This window comes from Squalius cephalus (genome assembly GCF_949319135.1).
Source record: "Squalius cephalus genome assembly, chromosome: 10".
NCBI classification, from domain to species: domain Eukaryota; kingdom Metazoa; phylum Chordata; class Actinopteri; order Cypriniformes; family Leuciscidae; genus Squalius; species Squalius cephalus.
In genome coordinates, this window is record NC_137131.1 from 21,049,773 (window position 1) to 21,068,619 (window position 18,847).

The 18,847-nt window shown below is 39.1% G+C and overlaps 1 protein-coding gene and 1 long non-coding RNA gene across 2 annotated transcripts; both read left to right on the forward strand.

Moving 5' to 3' along the window:
* Nucleotides 1–220: 220 nt before the first annotated feature.
* On the forward strand, nucleotides 221–5,064 carry LOC307165985 (uncharacterized protein; the record flags this gene model as incomplete). The annotated part of the gene is made up of 5 exons (XM_079884069.1): nucleotides 221–947; nucleotides 1,138–1,253; nucleotides 1,339–1,380; nucleotides 1,465–1,539; nucleotides 4,999–5,064. Exons 1-5 carry the CDS (start codon nucleotides 239–241, stop codon nucleotides 5,062–5,064), a joined length of 1,008 nt encoding a protein of 335 aa, XP_079740195.1. The 5' UTR covers nucleotides 221–238.
* A 2,228-nt stretch (nucleotides 5,065–7,292) lies between these two features.
* Nucleotides 7,293–11,238, forward strand: LOC307165542. The gene is made up of 4 exons (XR_013822497.1): nucleotides 7,293–7,389; nucleotides 7,570–7,653; nucleotides 8,570–8,686; nucleotides 11,190–11,238. It is a non-coding gene; the product is annotated as an uncharacterized lncRNA (long non-coding RNA).
* The last annotated feature ends 7,609 nt before the right edge of the window (nucleotides 11,239–18,847 follow it).

Here is an 18,847-nt window from a genome sequence, read left to right on the forward strand (position 1 = left end):
CCACTGCTCCTCTTTTACCTTGCTCAGGTTTTCTGAATACCCCAACCACAATATCTTTTCCTGTAACTCCCAGATCCCACATATATCCATTAGATGCAGTAGTAATATATAAATTTGTAGATTAATTTAGTGTAAAAGTCTATACTTTGAAATGTACAAGTCATTATCTATTTTGTTGTAGCTTTCAACAATAATACTCCCTGAAGACTGCAGTGAATTTCTCAGGGACAGTCAGAGAATGCAAGAGAGCACAAGAGAAAAGGTTGAGGAGAATATTGCACGGTCACAAAAAAAAATGACAGAGGCATTTGCAAAAAGAGTTCAGAAAAAGTACAGAAATGTGGAGTTTAAAGAGGGAGATGAAGTACTCTTACTGAACATGAGAAAGAGAAGCAGGAAAGGAGGGAGAATGGAAGCAGACTACACTGGAACCTACACAATTAAGGAGATTTTAGGAAAGACAGCAACTTTACAAACACCACAGGGTGTCTGTCTTAAAACAAAATATAACATCAGTCACCTGAAACCTTATAAAAAAAGTAGTGCCAGCTCTCAGGTCCCAGCTCAAGCCAGCTCTCAGGTCCCAGCTCAAGCCAGCTTTCAGGTCCCAGCTCAAGCCAGCTCTCAGGTCCCAGCTCAAGCCAGCTCTCAGGTCCCAGCTCAAGCCAGCTCTCAGGTCCCAGCTCAAGCCAGCTCTCAGGTCCCAGCTCAAGCCAGCTCTCAGGTCCCAGCTCAAGCCAGCTCTCAGGTCCCAGCTCAAGCCAGCTCTCAGGTCCCAGCTCAAGCCAGCTCTCAGGTCCCAGCTCAAGCAAGCTCTCAGGTCCCAGCTCAAGCCAGCTTTCAGGTCCCAGCTCAAGCCAGCTTTCAGGTCCCAGCTCAAGCCAGCTTTCAGGTCCCAGCTCAAGCCAGCTCTCTGGTACCTGTTTGGAGTAGTGCTCAAGAACAAGGTGCAATAGAAACTCATAAGTTAGTTCTGACCTGTTGGTCGTTGGTTTAGACCGGTTGGTCATCAAGTTCCATGTTTCTCCCATGACCCGTTCCTGGTCATGGTTGCATGTGTTCTTTGTCAAAAATGTAAATGGTACAGTTTTTCATCTAAATATTAACAAGACTAATTTGAAATGTTCTGTGTTGCAGTCCAAAAACTTTGGTCTTCTAAAGATTCAGGACAAGTGGAAGCGGTCGTGGGACCATACAAAATTTATGATACCTCTTTTAGAACACTATCGGGACACGGCTGGCTTTCAGATGAGGTGAAAGTACATCCATGTGATATACAAGTTTAATGTTTCTGTCCTGTGTCAAATTAATTACTAACAACTTATTTTATTTACATAGATCATTGATGCATACCTGCACTGCATTATGAAATTAGCCAAGGTAATAAATGAAATTTCACTCCTTATCTGTGTTTTCATTCTGTTGTTAGAAATACTGGATTTTAACAGACCAATACTGTTACAGATACCTGTGCATTGGTTGGACGCTGTACTTGGGTCCTCTCTCTTTCATCGTGGCCATTTCAGAGTTGTTCAAAAGGTAATATGGTTTTATTACAGTCTATGTAACCTTATACACATGTCAAGTGAAGTATATTTGTATAGCGCTTTTCACAATACAGATTGTATCAAAGCAGCTTCACAGTATTAAATCAAAATAACACAACAAGGTTTGTTTCTAGTGGAAAAAACGTCCACGTTTGGTAAGGCAGACCAATACGCTGATTTCACACAGCCGTTATTTTGAAATCGAAAGCGAGGCTCCGGTGGGAAGAAAACCGGAAGTGTCGCCTTTAATCATAGGAGAGTCGTGAATGCGATGGCGTATTGTTGTTTAATCATGTTGTCAATTCTAAAACTGTACATACATTTCTTTCATACTTTTAGACTATATACAGTGAAATTCATTTATAAATAAAATATTTTTTTTATATAATTCAGAAAGTATAAAAAGAAGCAGGAATGAACTATATACATATCCTATATTGGATATTAACATCCAATAGTGTAAATCGCGGCAGCAGCTTCAGGTTGGTAGTCCAAAGGCATTGTTGTTTATCTTTACTTCCGGGGTTCTTCCCACCGGAGCCTCACTTCCGATTTCAAAATGGCGGCTGCGTGAAATCAGCGTATAGTATTATTGATTGATTAAATTAAATTATGTTTTTATATGATTATATGAATTTATATTTATGAAATTAAGTTTATGAACTAGAGACCGGATTTAACTGTAAGATTAAAAATATTATATGAATGTCTGGCTGAAGAGATGCGTCTTTAATCTAGTTTTAAACTGGGAGAGCGAGTCTGAGCAACGAACAAAATTGACATGTTGTACAAGATTTAAACATTCAAATACTGACAAGAGTTCGCGTGATGCAGCACAATCGGTATCAACGTGTATATTGAAGTCACCAAGTAATATAACACATTGAGATATATGGAAGCTTATGGGTAGCAATATTCAATTTGAAATGTAATATGCAAAATAACAATGCAATATGTAAAATGGCAATGCATTTCTGTATTTAAATTGTAATTTTCCCATACATTTGTGCAACGTTTGGTGCAAAATGAAAATGAAAATTCAATTATAAAATTTACATTTGCCATTTCATACACTAGTTTTAATTATGTAAATTGAATACTAATTTAACGCTTTATAAGTTGCAAAATTAAAATTAAAATGTATTACAGAAATGATCAGATATGTTTATCATGTTCAAGCAAAAACTGTGGCAAAATTGTAATTTAAATGTCTTTTTTTTTTCTTAATTGCATTTACACTCACAGTTAAGACACTTGCGATTGCATTTCCAAAGTGTCCCGCAATGAATGTAGCAAAATTCAATGTGCAATTTGAAAATGCATTCTGAGCCGATCACGTGTCTGCCCCGCCCTGTCAATCACTACGTGAAGAAGTTGGCATCGTACTGGTTCTATTCCAGGCACGTAATATTCCTCGGAAACACTGCCATTTCTCTGTCCACGCTCCACTTCATCTGCTAGTGAATTTAACACTCATATCAGCTCTGCCGCCTCCGTGTTTCCTTCCAACACCTCAAAATACGCACCGTAGCGTATGTTTACCTGTTGCCGAGCCCCGCCTTCACGCAGTGATTGACAGGGCGGGGCAGACACGTGATCGGCTCAGAATGCATTTAGCAATGTTTCTAAGGTGGAAAAAGGCTGTTTTTGTAACATATGAAATATGATTTTCAAAAGACAGGTTGCAGTCTAGTATAACACCCAGGTCCTTTACTGTAGAGGATAAAGTAACAGGACATCCTACTATGTTAAAGTTGTATTGTAAGAGGTTTTGTGGGCGTTTTTTTGAACCGATAAGTAGTACCTCTGTCTTGTCTGGATTTAATAAAAGAAAATTGCGCGTCATCCAATCTTTTATATCTTTAACACACTCTGTCAATTTGGATAATTTAGCGTTTTCATCCGCCCGTGATGAAATAGATTTGAGTGTCATCAGCATAAGAATGGAAACTAATTGGTGTAATGTAGACGCACGAAAGGCGAGAAAATGTTCGTTTGAAAGTGAATGTAAAGAAGACGCGCTCGGCCGTGACCCACAGGTGAAAATGCATGTTGGAACTCTGGATTTTAAGTGCTCTCTTCTATTTTTAGATGAAGTTACCCACAACCTCAACTTGGATTTGTCCTGTAAACATTGGAGCTCACTGGATTTTAGTGGTACTTTTCTTGATTCCGTATTTGCCACAAACTTTATTGGTAGTTTTTGGTGTCTATAAAATCTTTAGGGATTGTTTTAGGAGTAACTAATACATTTTTAAAAATTTCAACAGATTGTCAAAATGGATGAAAAATCCCTCCTTGTGATAGACCCCCCCTGTCAGCTAGAATGCGCGTTCTGCGCCTGCGTGTAAATGAGACAACGGTCTGTTTCTGCAGTCAGATATATTTATATTCATCATTCAAAAAGAGAAACCGACGCTGCCGGCTGCAGATAAGTTACACAAACTGTAAACAAAGCAGTGCGTGCTTACCGTTTTGAATATCAATCCTGCTAAAAAAATTTATTCCACTCCGCTCATGTTAATATTGAAATAGCCAATTCGTCAAGGAACACTCAGGTAACATGACGTGACATTAGAACAGCCTTCTATCTGTGTCGTTTTGACTTCTTTGCTCGCTGTTTTGCTATTATTATCGTGCACTGACTTGTTCACTAACCAGATAATTATTTTATAATAATTTATATAATTATTATAATTTTCCATGTATGACAAGAGGAAGTAAAGAAAAGGAGCTGAAAGGTTATGTGTTATGTTCTTCTGTTTGTTTCCCTTTGTTTTACAAATATGACCTAATATATGTTGTTACTTAAAATTAATGTTTAAATGGCATTTATTTTTGTATTGTGTTATATTGTTATTAGGGCTGGGAAAAGATTAAACGCGATTAATCGCATACAAAATAAAAGTTTTTGTCTTCGTGATATATGTGTGTGTACTGTGTATAATTATTTTGTATATATAAATACACACTTGCATGTATATATTTAAGAAATATTTGTTATTTATATATAAAATATTTAAATTTATATATAATATAAATGATATATAAATATATACAGTATATACATGCAAATACTTCTTAAATATATGTACATGCATATGTGTGTGTATTTATATATACAAAATAATTTTACTCAGTACACACACATATATCACGTAGACACAAACTTTTATTTTGGATGTGATTAATCGCGTTTAATCTTTTCCCAGCCCTAATTTTTATGCTATAAGTGGCGTTAAAAATTATTCTGCACATTATTGTGCCAATGAGTTATGATGTGGGATGTGGTGGGCTGCTGTGGGCCAGAAAGTCCAGGGCCACTTTTTGGTCCCAGTCCGCCCCTGGTGCACAATATTATAAGTGTTCTGAAGCCATTATATAGTATAATGTGAGATATAAATTAATATTTAAGTCGTTAAATTTAAGATCACGTAAACGTTTCCCTCAGCTGCGGCTGTCAATCATTCTTCATTCAGCACTCAAACAGCGCGTCGCGTTCGGTTATGACAGTTAACACGATGAAACTCTCTCCAAGATGATTCAATGTTACTATTATTATACTTGAACTGTAGATAAAGGTCTATGGTTTCACATAAAACAACTTTATCTTGCTGGACTTTATTGCTGTACCTTACTAATCATGTTACTTTCTACCGGGTGTCTGTTAGATCACAACACCAGAGTAAAGTCAGAGCACTATTTGTTCTTCACGCGCACAGTAACTGAAATTTAAAAGAAAATGCTGAATAGACTATTGCATAGATAGATAATGTATAATACACTATGCATCAATATGTATTTTCTTTGTGCTTTAAACTTTTCAATGTGGACTCGACGCGCTGCGCGCTGTGACTCATGTTGCTTCAAGCGCATCATTCTGCGCTCGGGATGCGCATAAGCGCTCTGTGCCGCACTGTATTGGAGCCTTTCATGTCATAATACAGTGACGCAATGAAAGATTATTAATAGCCGTTCTTGTCCTGTCCTGTCCTATCTATTATGTTGCTACCTTATTAAACAGCTGTGCTATACATTTAAAAAATGTCTCAATTTTATAGTAGGATATAAAATAATTGCTATTTTTCAGATTTAGTGTTACACTTATTGTCTCTAATTTGTTCTCCACTAAACATTTTTTTCACAAAATGTTCAGACTAAATTTTATTGCTGAATTATCCACTAATCTAGTTTATAATAGCATTTATGTCAGATTATGATCATATATTTTTTGTTGTTGTTTTTCTTTTTTTCAGTTCTTATCAGTTTAACACAGAGTAATAGAAATTCTACTTGATTAAAAAAAAACTGCAGGCAAGGCATTCGTTTTCAAGCCGAGTTCGCACGCCACTGCGCAACAATACACACAAACTACCGCGTGATGGCGGGTGTTCATAAACTGTGAACAATGGTAGCTTATTTAATATATAAATTAATGTATATGTCCAAAAAACGGGTAATGTCATACTTTCTAGTAGTGCTATCATGGCGTAATAATCTGTTTGGTTGTAAAATGTATTACAGTGAAATGAAATCGAATATATCGTCCTGTGGAATCATTCATTCACAGACAGCTTACGAAGATGTTCAACTAATAAAGATCTTCATCGCTGGCAAATATATGATGCATTGGAAGATTTGCTCTCACTTGACTGTACTGTACGGTCCACTGCCACTTCATCCAACGCTCTTGATGTCCTTAAATCTTCCTGTTACGACTCCGAGTCGAGTGTGAATTGAAATCGTTTCAGACGATTCAGTGCGTGCAGGAACTGAACAGAAACAGATCATTCAAACTGATTCGCGAACCGATTTAGACAGATCTGCCAACTTGTTTGATGAAGTCTTTGAACAGAATCGACTCAAAAGAGTGATTCATTTGTGAATTGAGCATCGCTCAAGCCCAGAAAAAAGATACATTGCAATTACGCATTTAACAACACATATTGCATTAAAATAAAGTAACGAGAGGAACGTCGCCCAACGTAACGAAGTAAAAGTACAGTTTTTTCATTAGAAATGTACTCGAGTAAAAGTAATAAGTAGGCCTACCCACATTCAAATCTACTCTTAAAAGTACAATTTTTCCCAAAAAATACTCAAGTAAATGTAACGAAGTAAATGTACTTCGTTATACCCACCTCTGAACGTATGTAATCGGTGACGTCACTTACATGGAGAACTTACACTTACACTTAAGTTACATGGTTGAAACTAGCTCAATGGTAAACAAATATTGATTAAAAAAAATGTTCTGTGATTTCAGCAGCAACAAAATAACCCATAACAGAGGGAAAACTCCACGACTTCAACATTTCTGAAGAAAGCTACTGCCGGAGAAGTAGGAAATACAGGTAGGTAGGTAACGTTAGGAAATCCAAAACTAAAGAATTAATTACTGATTTTAGGAAACAGAGTCCCCCTCTTCCCCTCACTATCATAACCTATTGAGATAATACAAGAATACAACCTTGGCACAATAATTGATAGTAAGCTATGTTTTGAATCACACACTGATGCTGTTTGTGCCAAAGCCCAGCAGCGAATGTATTTTTACCGTAGACTGAGGAATTTTAACATTGACCCCACTTTGATGAGAATGTTTTATTCTTGTTTTATTCAGTCTGTTTAACCTTCTGTTTTATCTGCTGGTTTGGTTCCTTGTCTACAAAAAACGATTAGAGAGTATTGTTAGGACGTGTAGCAAGATTGCAGGCTTTAACTTTCCCCCTCTCTCACACATTTAGCAGCTACTCCAACAGAGTGGCAAAGAAGGCACTATCTATTGCAGCTGACCCTAGTCATCCTTTGTCCTGCCAGTTCAAGCTACTTCCCTCAGGCCGTAGGTACTCCATGCCCAGATGCAGGTCAAATAGATTCAGAAACTCATCTCAGAAAAGCATTTCACCTCTGCTGTAGCTTATATATAATATAGCTTAGCTATAGCTTCTTACTTGTAATAAACCTGGCATTATATAATAATATTGTTGGCTCTGTGACAAATGGTTTGTTGTGTTCCTAGATCCTTCAATGTTGATGCCCTGGCCTCCACCGTAGCAGAGTTGGGCGGATCATCATCTCTAAGGCGCTATGAACCATATGATTAGTAAGTAAAACTTCAAACATACACTAATGTCTAACATGCACTAATTGTGTTGGTAAAAAAATTATGTTTTGAAAGAAGTCTCTTATGTTCACCAAGACAGCATTAAAAACAATAATATCGTGAAATAATATAACAAATTTTAAATAACTGTTTTCTATGTGAATATATTGTAAAATGTAATTAATTCCTGTGATCAAAACTGAATTTTCAGCATCACAGCTTCATATGATCTTTCAGAAATCATTCTAATTTGATGATTTGACGCTCAAGAAAAATGTATGATTATTACCAGCTTTCATTTTCTCAAAAGCGTAGCAGGATACCCAGGGCTTGGTTTACACCTATCACAATTTCTAGCCACTGGGGGACCATAGGCAGGCTAGGGGAACTCATATTAATGTTAAAAAACCTCATAAAGTGAAATTTTCATACCATGCAACCTTTAAGTGTTTTATACCAGTTTTCTATGTGAGGAAAACGCTTAACTGTACATAGTAGTCTATTTTTAATTAGTATGGTGTTTACAGAGTTATCATTTATTTATTTTAATATCACTGTCTATGCGTTATGTCACGTTCTGCAAGTGCAAATCTCTAAATTCAACTTTGAACTTTGGTATTTTACAGGGGACAAGTTCTCAAATTCACATTTTTATGCTCTTGAGTTTTGCTACTCTTTTACTTTCATAAATAACCTTCCTGATAATGTTCGGGGCTCAGACACACTCTCCCAATTTAAATCTAGACTAAAGACACAACTCTTTAGCCAAGCATTCAATTAACACATCTCATAATCTTGTTTTACAGTTAATATGTGATGAAATAGTAAAAAGTGCACATGATCATCTTTTGCCTGAAATAATATGAACTGCAGCTATGCTAATCTTTCTCCTGTTGCTTCCCTGTTTCTATCTCAGGATGCTCAGCAAGTTCACTAGAGATTACAGCAGCTCCAGTGTGGATCCAGCCTCACTTGTGAAGACTTCAGATGATGGCAACTATAGATGGACATAAAAAAACTGCCAGATATTAAGGTGGGGTAAGCGATATTTCAAAAACGCTGTTGGACACTGTTGATATTTGGAATGAACCCAAACAAACACACCCCTCTCTTCAATGCTCCACCTCCAAAACTCACCAGATTGCCCAGCAGCCGCATCACCTTATTGGTGTAAATAACTAATTTATGTTATTGCATGACCTGCTCAATAAAAGCGCAACACTAAGAACGTTTCAGGAAACACGTTTTTAATTATGATAAGGGCTGGATTTCCCAAACCTTCTTAACGCTACGTCATTCCTAAGTTATACCTTAAAGGGGGGGGTGAATTGCTGTTTCATGCATACTGAGTTTTTTACACTGTTAAAGAGTTGGATTCCCATGCTAAACATGGACAAAGTTTCAAAAGTTAAGTTGTACGTTTGAAGGAGTATTTTTGTTCCAAAAATACTCCTTCCGGTTTGTCACAAGTTTCGGAAAGTTTTTTTCGAGTATGGCTCTGTCTTACGTAAGATAGAGCGGAATTTCCTTATATGGGTCCTAAGGGCACTTCTCCGCGGCCGCGCGTGCACTCGCAGACCAGAGAGAGAAGAGAGCGAAAGCAGTACGTTACCTCAAAGCGCTATGCTCGGCTTTTAGGGAAGTCAATGTCACCAAAGAAGTGGGTTTTTGGTTGGCAGGGCAAGACAACCCTGCACAGATTCCCAAAGAACCCAGCGTTAAGGGAATAGTGGATGGAGTTTGTTTTTTCGAAGCATCAACGGAGGTTGTGCACGACTCTTTGTTCCCTGCATTTCGACGATGATTGTTTTATAAACAAAGCCCAGATCGACTTATTTGCAGATCGTCTAATGCTTAAGGATCGAGCAGTCACGGTGAGTAAACTACTTCAAATGTCTCTCTGTGTTGTTGTTAGATCAGTTAGCACAGCTATAGCACACCGCCCACACGGCCCGCCCCCAGCCGCTCGGTTTTTTCCGGAAAGACTCGGTACAGTCAATCTTTCACTTATAAATATAATAAAACTAAAGACGTTTTGGAGATATGAAGGATGCAATACTACTCTATAGGTACTCAAGATTAACAGGAGATTGAGTGAAAATGAGCATTTCACCCCCCCTTTAAGCTGTACCTTATCGTTAATACGTGTTTCCCGAAACGTTCTTAGTTAATTGTACCTTCTGTAAGTCATACGTTCGGATATTTCCCCACCGGTTAATCAAAGTGTGACAACACCGGTAATACCATAATAGAAGTGACGCGCATGCGATGCGGCGTGCTTGTTTTTCCAGGCACGCATATGCCACAGCGAGGTGAAAACATCTCAACTTTTCAGAATGCCACAAGCGCACCGCAGGTCATGTGACAAAAACCAACCGATCAGCTTTGGCCTTTCCGTAACAACATGGAAAACTCGGCCGAACAGCCGATCATAGCTGTACAGGGCGAGTTTTTATTTCTCATCTCCATAAATATATCTAGTAGTAAAGCTAATGCAAGGGCTAGAAATCAATTATTCCTTTGCTGATACTTCCTTGTCATTATGGAGAGCGCAGTTCATGGTTGCATAGCAACGACAGACGCCACGGGAGCGCAAGTGCTTGTAGAAAGGAGAGAGCGCTTTCCACACGTTTTTAGACGTGATATGTGAACGGCTCCTAATTCAGGATAAACTGAGAATCTATTTGGTTTAAAATCATTTTTGTTTTGTTTAAAATGGAGATCACGATAACATACATCAGAATAACATGTTTCAGTCTACTTAAAAAAAAGATACTCAATTGAATCATCAATTCAAACACTTTTAAAACCAATTAATTCAGTGTCTCATTCATAAACACCTGGGCTGGGTTTCCCGATAACGTTGTCTCTTAGCGTGCTACGAAGACTCTTAAGGTATAACTTAACTAAAGGTATACCATTTATAGGCGTGTTCCCCGAACCATACCTTAGAAAGCTGCTAAAGATATTCCTTCTTCCGTGTGACGTTACCCAGTGCTGCCCGTGGCGATGCTGCTGAATCTGCTGATATCGATGGCTCGAGAATCAATTATTCTCTCGTGCAGGGGCTGCTTCACTGCGTTAACTGAGAAAGCGGTGTTCTTTATAAAAGCAATTAAGAAATGTACGTGGGTTGGGTGAAAATAAACACTGACATTATGGATTCGGATGGCAATAAAATCACAGACTTACCCCTGTAAATGTTTAAAATACCATACGAACCCTTGAGAAACAGTTAGCATCTACTTACAATTTAACTGACAGTATGCTTTCACTGGCCTTTGAAAGCGCTCCGCGGACGTCGCCGTCTTTTAGAACAACTATTCGCTGTATCGCTGCCATAGTTTGAGCAAACTCCCCACAACAATCATTCCCTTTAAATAGACTATTAAACCTATTAAACTATTAAATGGTTTGCCAGCTGATGTACCTTTGATTGTTGTTAGATTTTTAATTATATTATCCAGTGTAATGACAATTTTATTCTTAGCTTTAGTCCTAACTGCTTTTTCTCAATGTTTTTCACTCTGTTACAGGTTGCCAGGAAGAATCCTTCTCTACATTGTTGCTGTTCCTTTTTGATCCTTTTCTCCTGGAGTTCTTTCTGGTGTCATTAAAATGTCTTAACTTGAATTGTGTCTGTTCATTATACTAGAGACAGTTACACACAAAATTAAGAAGATATTTTTCAATGTCAGTATAGCCTACTTTTTTCATATTGGATAGTCAAGTAACTCCAGGGCTGTATATATGTACATAGACATTGAGGGGGACAAGTCCTACACTGCAAAACATGCTTTTCTTACTTAGTATTTTTGTGTTGTTTCCAGTCCAAATATCTAAACATTCTTAAATCAAGAAGCATTTACTAGAGAAGTAAAATGACATAAGAAATTATATTTTGTTTTCAGATAAACAGAGTAATTTAAGTAATTTTTGCTTAAAACAAGCTAAATTATCTGCCAGTGGGGTAAGAAAAAATAATCTTGATTCAATTGGAAAACAAGATTATTTTTTCTTACCCCACTGGCAGATAATTTATCTTGTTTTAAGCAAAAATTACTTAAATTACTTTGTTTATCTGAAAACAAAATAGAATTTCTTATGTTATTTTACTTCTCTAGTAAATGCTTCTTGATTTAAGAATGTTTAGATATTTGGACTGGAAACAACACAAAAATACTAAGTAAGAAAAGCATTTTTTGCAGTGTATAATTATATGTCAATAATAACAATAGTATGTCAATAGTTAGAAATGGCCAAACTGGAAATTCAATATTGGAAATTCTTGCTCCACTCTGTTTTTAGGATGGCAAAAGGGTTTAAAAGTTACATTTTAGGCTGGTCTACCTTACAGAGACCATCCAAATAGATAGCCAATCAAATCATAGAAGGCGGGGTTTACTGTTCACAGAAGCAGAACATGTGTTTCATCAGTTTAACGTTGAAAGAGTGCGAGGTAAGATGGAAGTGTAAAACTACTCCACTTTTTTTTCTTGAATATGGCCATTTTGAGGGATGAAAGTTGCATGTGTTCAGTATCAAAGCTATTTTATCAATTTAAGTCTCGGGGCAATGTTGACTACAGTTTATGTGCTGCTGAGTGAGTGTTGCAGCACGATCTCCGCTCTGTGTGTGTGTGTGTGTGTGTGTGTGTGTTCGTAAGTGCGTGCGTCAATGAAAGCAGCGCATGGTGTCTAATGTAAAGAGTAGCCCGAAAGGTCCGACCTATAAATAAAGGTCCTATAAAACCCATGCAGAGCTGCCAAAAGATTTACAGCTTTGCATCGTTCAAACATCGGCCGGATATCATTTGCGATCAAAGGCCGACGTCGAGGAGACATATTGCCGATGAGCAAACGATCTCTGAGCGACATCGTGCCGATGGAACTTTGTACATCGGGCCAACGTCGGCCCGACGTACGTGTGCTATCTGGGTACTAACTCAATTACTTTTTTTTTTAATCTCTTATGCCTAACTTTGAACACTTTTTTTTTAACCCTTTACACTCTCCCCTGTTTTTTTTTAATGTCTCCTGACATTTGACTGTATGTCTTAAAGGGGGGGTGAAATGCTCATTTTCACTCAATCTCCTGTTAATCTTGAGTACCTATAGAGTAGTATTGCATCCTTCATATCTCCAAAACGTCTTTAGTTTTATTATATTTATAAGTGAAAGATTGACTGTACCGAGTCTTTCCGGAAAAAAACGAGCGGCTGGGGGCGGGCCGTGTGGGCGGTGTGCTATAGCTGTGCTAACTGATCTAACAACAACACAGAGAGACATTTGAAGTAGTTTACTCACCGTGACTGCTCGATCCTTAAGCATTAGACGATCTGCAAATAAGTCGATCTGGGCTTTGTTTATAAAACAATCATCGTCGAAATGCAGGGAACAAAGAGTCGTGCACAACCTCCGTTGATGCTTCGAAAAAACAAACTCCATCCACTATTCCCTTAACGCTGGGTTCTTTGGGAATCTGTGCAGGGTTGTCTTGCCCTGCCAACCAAAAACCCACTTCTTTGGTGACATTGACTTCCCTAAAAGCCGAGCATAGCGCTTTGAGGTAACGTACTGCTTTCGCTCTCTTCTCTCTCTGGTCTGCGAGTGCGCGCGCGGCCGCGGAGAAGTGCCCTTAGGACCCATATAAGGAAATTCCGCTCTATCTTACGTAAGACAGAGCCATACTCGAAAAAAACTTTCCGAAACTTGTGACAAACCGGAAGGAGTATTTTTGGAACAAAAATACTCCTTCAAACGTACAACTTAACTTTTGAAACTTTGTCCATGTTTAGCATGGGAATCCAACTCTTTAACAGTGTAAAAAACTCAGTATGCATGAAACAGCAATTCACCCCCCCTTTAAGATGTACGTGAGTCTGTGATATGTCAGTATGCATGGGTGAAGCAGTTGTAATAGTAAGGGTGTGGATATGTGAAGTACGGAAGAGGGACAGTATTGAGATTACTTTGGAGAGGGTAGCTTGGCAGTAATGAGTTTACCCCTGCATTCTGCTGCTGATAAGATGGCTGTCCCAGTGTACCATGGGTGAACAGTTTCTTTGGCTTGGCTGTCCTTTGGGATCTTCTGACTGCCTCCACCTCCAATTGGTGTTCATCCTCCCCCACTGCCATGTCCACTTGCGACCTGTCCTGTTACTCTTCCTCCACTTGATGTTCATCCTCCACTCTGAAATCCTCAAGAGCTCTGTCCTGTGTGTGTGATGTGTTCTGAACATGATCCTCGGTGTCTATGCCCTCTCTGAGACAGTAGAGTGAAACTCACGAGCTTCAGCCCTTAGCCTTTGATCAGTCTGAGGATGATGCACTGCTTGATGATGCTCTACCTGTTGGGATCTCACTAACCTGTAGCATGGAATCTGCTGGTAAGTGTATTCCTCATCAGAGCTGTCTGTGTTTTCTTCATGAGTATCTGCAATGGCTTGTTTCTGTTTTTTTAACTTTGTTTTTCCTTTTGAACATGGTGCAGGAAGTGTTTCCTCCAGTGGCAGTTCGTTCACCAGCAAAAAGTAAGTTCCTGTGTAACACACGGAGGGTTTTGGGTCCCTTCTCAGGTTGCACCTTATAAACTGGTCCATTATCAACTCTCTCCACAACACGGTGTACTGTCTGCTCCCAGTAAGCCCGCAACTTTCCAGGCCCGCCTCTCTCTGACAGGTTTTTTACCAGCACTCGGTCGCCTGGCTGAAGAACAACACCCCTGACTGCTCTGTCATTCTGACTCTTTCCTTTGGCTGACGATTTTTCACTGTTGTTTGCAGCAATTTCATATGCGGAACGCATCCTCTTTGCCCACTTCTGTGCATATGTCTGTCGATCGGATGACTCAGGCTCTGTCTTTGGTGGGAACAGTAAGTCAACAGGTAAGCGTGGAGGTCGACCATATAAGAGGAAGAATGGGGAAAAGCCGGTGGCCTCATGCCTTGTGCAGTTGTAGGCGTGCACAACATGGGGCAGGTGATCTTTCCACTGACTCTTTTTTTCCTCTTCCAGGGTACGCATCATCTGCAGAAGCGTGCGGTTCAGTCTCTCCACGGGATTACCTTGTGGGTGGTACGGTGTGGTTCGTGAATGACCAATACCAGCCAGCTGCTGTAACCTGTTGAACAAACTGTTCTCAAACTCCTTCCCCTGATCATGATGGAGCTTCTCAGGATAACCATAGCGAGGGATGAAGTCTTGAAATATCTTATCGGCTGTTGTTTTTCCTGATTTGTTCCTTGTTGGGTATGCTTGAGCAAAGCGTGTGAAGTGGTCAATGAGGACCAAGATGTACTCATAGCCTTGACTTTGCTCCAGGTGGAGATAGTCGATGCACACCAACTCAAATGGACTGCTTGTGGATATGTGTCCCATGGGCGCTCTCTGTGGAAGATTTGGGTGTTTCTGTTTAATGCAGCTGCATCTTTTGTTTACATAGTCCTCTATATCCTGCTGCATATTTGGCCAATAAAACCTCTCGCGGGCGAGATGAGATACTTTCTCTGCACCAACATGTCCCATGTCATTGTGCAGGGTCTTAAACACAATGGGTTTCCACTTCTCAGGGAGGACGAGCTGCCTGTGTTGTTCAGTCCGCCTATAGAGAATCCCGTCATCCACTTCTAACTTATTCCATTCATACAGCAGTCTCCTGGTCTCTTTCCTCATGTTTCTTTTGTCCAACAACTTCTGAGATAGCAGATTCCTCTTGCTGTGCTGCCCGGATGTTTTCTGATGGAACACTGGAAATACTCGCAGATGGCACAACCTCTGCACTTCCACCTTCCAGCTGCAAGGCTGCAACCCAAGGTACGTCACCTTCTTGAAGGGCTTTGCTGCCTTGCCATACCGCAGACACAACCTCAGGTGACATGGTCTCCGTGTGGTCTTTCATGCCATCCTGAAGTTTCAAAGGATACCTTGACAGTGTATCTGCGTCAGTGTTCATCTTCCCTGGCCTGTACTTAATATCGAAGTGAAAGTCGGCCAGTTCACCAACCCATCTGTGTCCAACGGCATTTAGTCTGGCAGTGCTAAGGACATATGTCAAAGGGTTATTGTCCGTGAAAACTGTGAATGTTGGAGCATAATACAAGTAATCACGAAACTTGTCACAAATGGCCCACTTGAGAGCCAAGAACTCAAGTTTTCCGGAGTGGAGGTGGTAATTTCTCTCGGCAGGTGTAAGAGTTCTGGAACCATACCCAACACTGCATGAAAAGAGGTGTATCCGGACCAGTATACTCCTGTATACACTGCTGAAATTCGGAAGAATCCAGGAGTATACTGGCCGGATAGCTCAAATTCCATGGGTCTGTATATATCCGTATACATCCGAAATGATACCAGATCGGATGTATGTTGTGGATGTATACTTCCGTGCTACAGCCATTTGTTGCCATGGCAAGTAATCCCTCAAAGGTTTTTTCAAGAGAACATTTTCACACCTTTGTGCACCTTTTGGCCTTCCCCCCTATTGGTCCTTTTCTTTTAAAACCACTCCCATTACCCAGACCACTATTGGAGGACAGGACACATTGAAAACCCAGGAAAGTGATTTGATTGGTTACTTTTAGAACATAGCCCACCCTAGGCCTTATCGCACAGTGATTTGATTGGTTATAAGCCAGCTATGCAGATATTGCTCAGTATACACTAAACCCCCCCCTTACCCCAATTTTAATACATTCAAATATAATTTTAAAAACACACAAAGAACAATGAGAAAGTCTGACATTTTTATTAAGGTAAATAAAACATTACAAAGAGCATTATAAACAAGCATTAAAAAGGAATGGGGGAACAAAAATATTTGAGGGGATGAAAATGTAAAGGAACAAAAACAAATATAACATGAACATTCCAAAGAACATTATAAACATACATTAAAATGAATGGGGAAAAAGAAATGTGAACAAAGGTGTAAAGGAAAAAAATACAAAACGTGGAGATAAGCAACATGCACATCAAAAAGGAACAAATATACAAAGTATACAATATAAAACGAGATCAATAAATAAATATAGAAATTAAAGTGTATATAAAATATATGTAAATATTAATTTTTTCAAACTGCCATGATGCACTGGTGGTGTGACGTAGCGTGGGTCAGCCTCTAGTCTGGTTTGTAGTGCCTGGCAGAGAGCAGATAACTCTGTGGTTCTGTTTGGTGGAGACCTCACCATCCACACTGGCCTTCCATCAACAATAGCATCTTCATCAGACGTCAGTTCTATTGTTGCAGTCTTCCAAAGTTCCCTTTCTGTGTTGGTTTGTACAACACTGGACCTGGTCTCCAGCATCTGCAAAACATAACAGTAATTTAACCACTAAAACACAGAGAGGAGGACAGTTACATTCTGAAAAAAAACAAAAACAAAAAAAAAACTGCTTAACCAGTTTCTTAACTTACCCGTCTCTTTCGTTGATGGTTCTTTGCAGTGTTCTTCATAGTGTTTCTTTTTACTGGGCCTTTTCAGGCTGAGCCTAAGAATACTTCCTCCGCAAAGTCTCAAAATACGTCTTGCAACCTGTTGAATAAATCATAAATAAATGTAATGCCAATAAAACTAAGTAAAACAGAGGACATTAAAATGATTACAACATCTTTAAGATTACCTTTTGCACATTCAGGGTCAACGTCTGTAAAAGTTGTCCTTAATTCTTCGAAGAGATAAGTGGTCACAGCCAGGTTATGTGATGAATTTATTCTGGGGGAAAAAGTTGCAGGCATCATTAATGAAATTCAGTTTTGGTATTTCAAATCCATATAGTAGTAGATTAAACTAACATTTACAGTATACGATACGCAGTCTTACCCGGTTTGTGGATCGTATTTGTGTGGGTTGTTCTCTGAATTATGGAGGCACCTTACAGATTCCTGTAAAGTTTGAAATTAAAAAGCGTTTAAATGGATTCACAATCTGCAAGAACCACAAAACTGAATTTTCAGTTTGAATAAGTTGGCCATCACAGTAAACATAAGAGACAAAACATATCAGTTCATAAATCTTTAAGACGTCACGCAGCGCCTCTGATATCTTTCCGCCTTCTGCCTATACAAGGCCACCAGTGCAGGTGTATGTTGGTCAAGCACAGCATAGAACTGGTTCTGTATGTTGACGTTTGTGATGCGTTGGAACTCAGCACAAAGCTACAAAACCAAAAACAAACAAAAATAATTATATAAAAAGACTAATACTCGATTTGCAACAGAAAACACATTTGTGATGCAACATGTTCAGTTAAAATGGTCACATGCAAAGTGATAGTTCTTACACACAGTGAATAGTGGCATTTGCTGTTCCATTTGAATGTGATACATATAAAAAATAAAGCATAGAAATATGTGTGAAGAGTGGCAGAAAAGATAAGTGAGTCTGTTTTACCTGTGATTCAATCCGAAGAGCCGGCCATTTCCCCAAGAAGTCCTTCACCTGCACAGATAAAACAATCAATATGAAACCAGTCAAATTATGCAATCAACCTCTTTACAAATTAATGATACAAAATTTCAACTGAATGTAACTTACCGATAAAGTTGCTCTCTGGTGACAATGTAGGTCTGCACATGCACACAAAAACAGACAGCAAGATATTTAATTTTTAAAGCAGCACCAGGTAACTTTTCAACCTTCATAATATATTTCCAAGACTCTTGTGATGGTACATCGACTTACAATAGGTTGAATGACATGTCTGCCATAGCCTGGCGGGGTCTGTATAGTTTTTAATCGTACTTTTAAACTTCGGGGTTCGGGTAGTAACCCCCGCGCTCAAAAAGAACTACAAAATTCGACTGCTTTATGGCATAGGCTACCTCACTTCCCCCAACACGTCCTCACATGCTGTTGGACTTGTAAGTATATTGCTTGTTATATTGTATATCACTCGGACAAGCTTTCACTCGTTGGTGTGAGCTAAAAAGCACCTGGCGTTCTTGTTGATGGATTAGCTGCTAGTAACTTCGAACATCGAGCTAGCCTCCGAAGATGTCTATGTCCGACGATTTGAAACGCGTTGTGTTTATTACCAAAGTCCTTTTATATTGTCTCTGTTATTACCCAATCGAACTCGTGTAACTGTCTGTCACACGTTTTACCGTCCACAGCATTACTTGATAGACAAAAATAGGACACGAATGAGCATCAAACAGAAACAATCCGCTTACGGAATGTTCGAGGCGCACA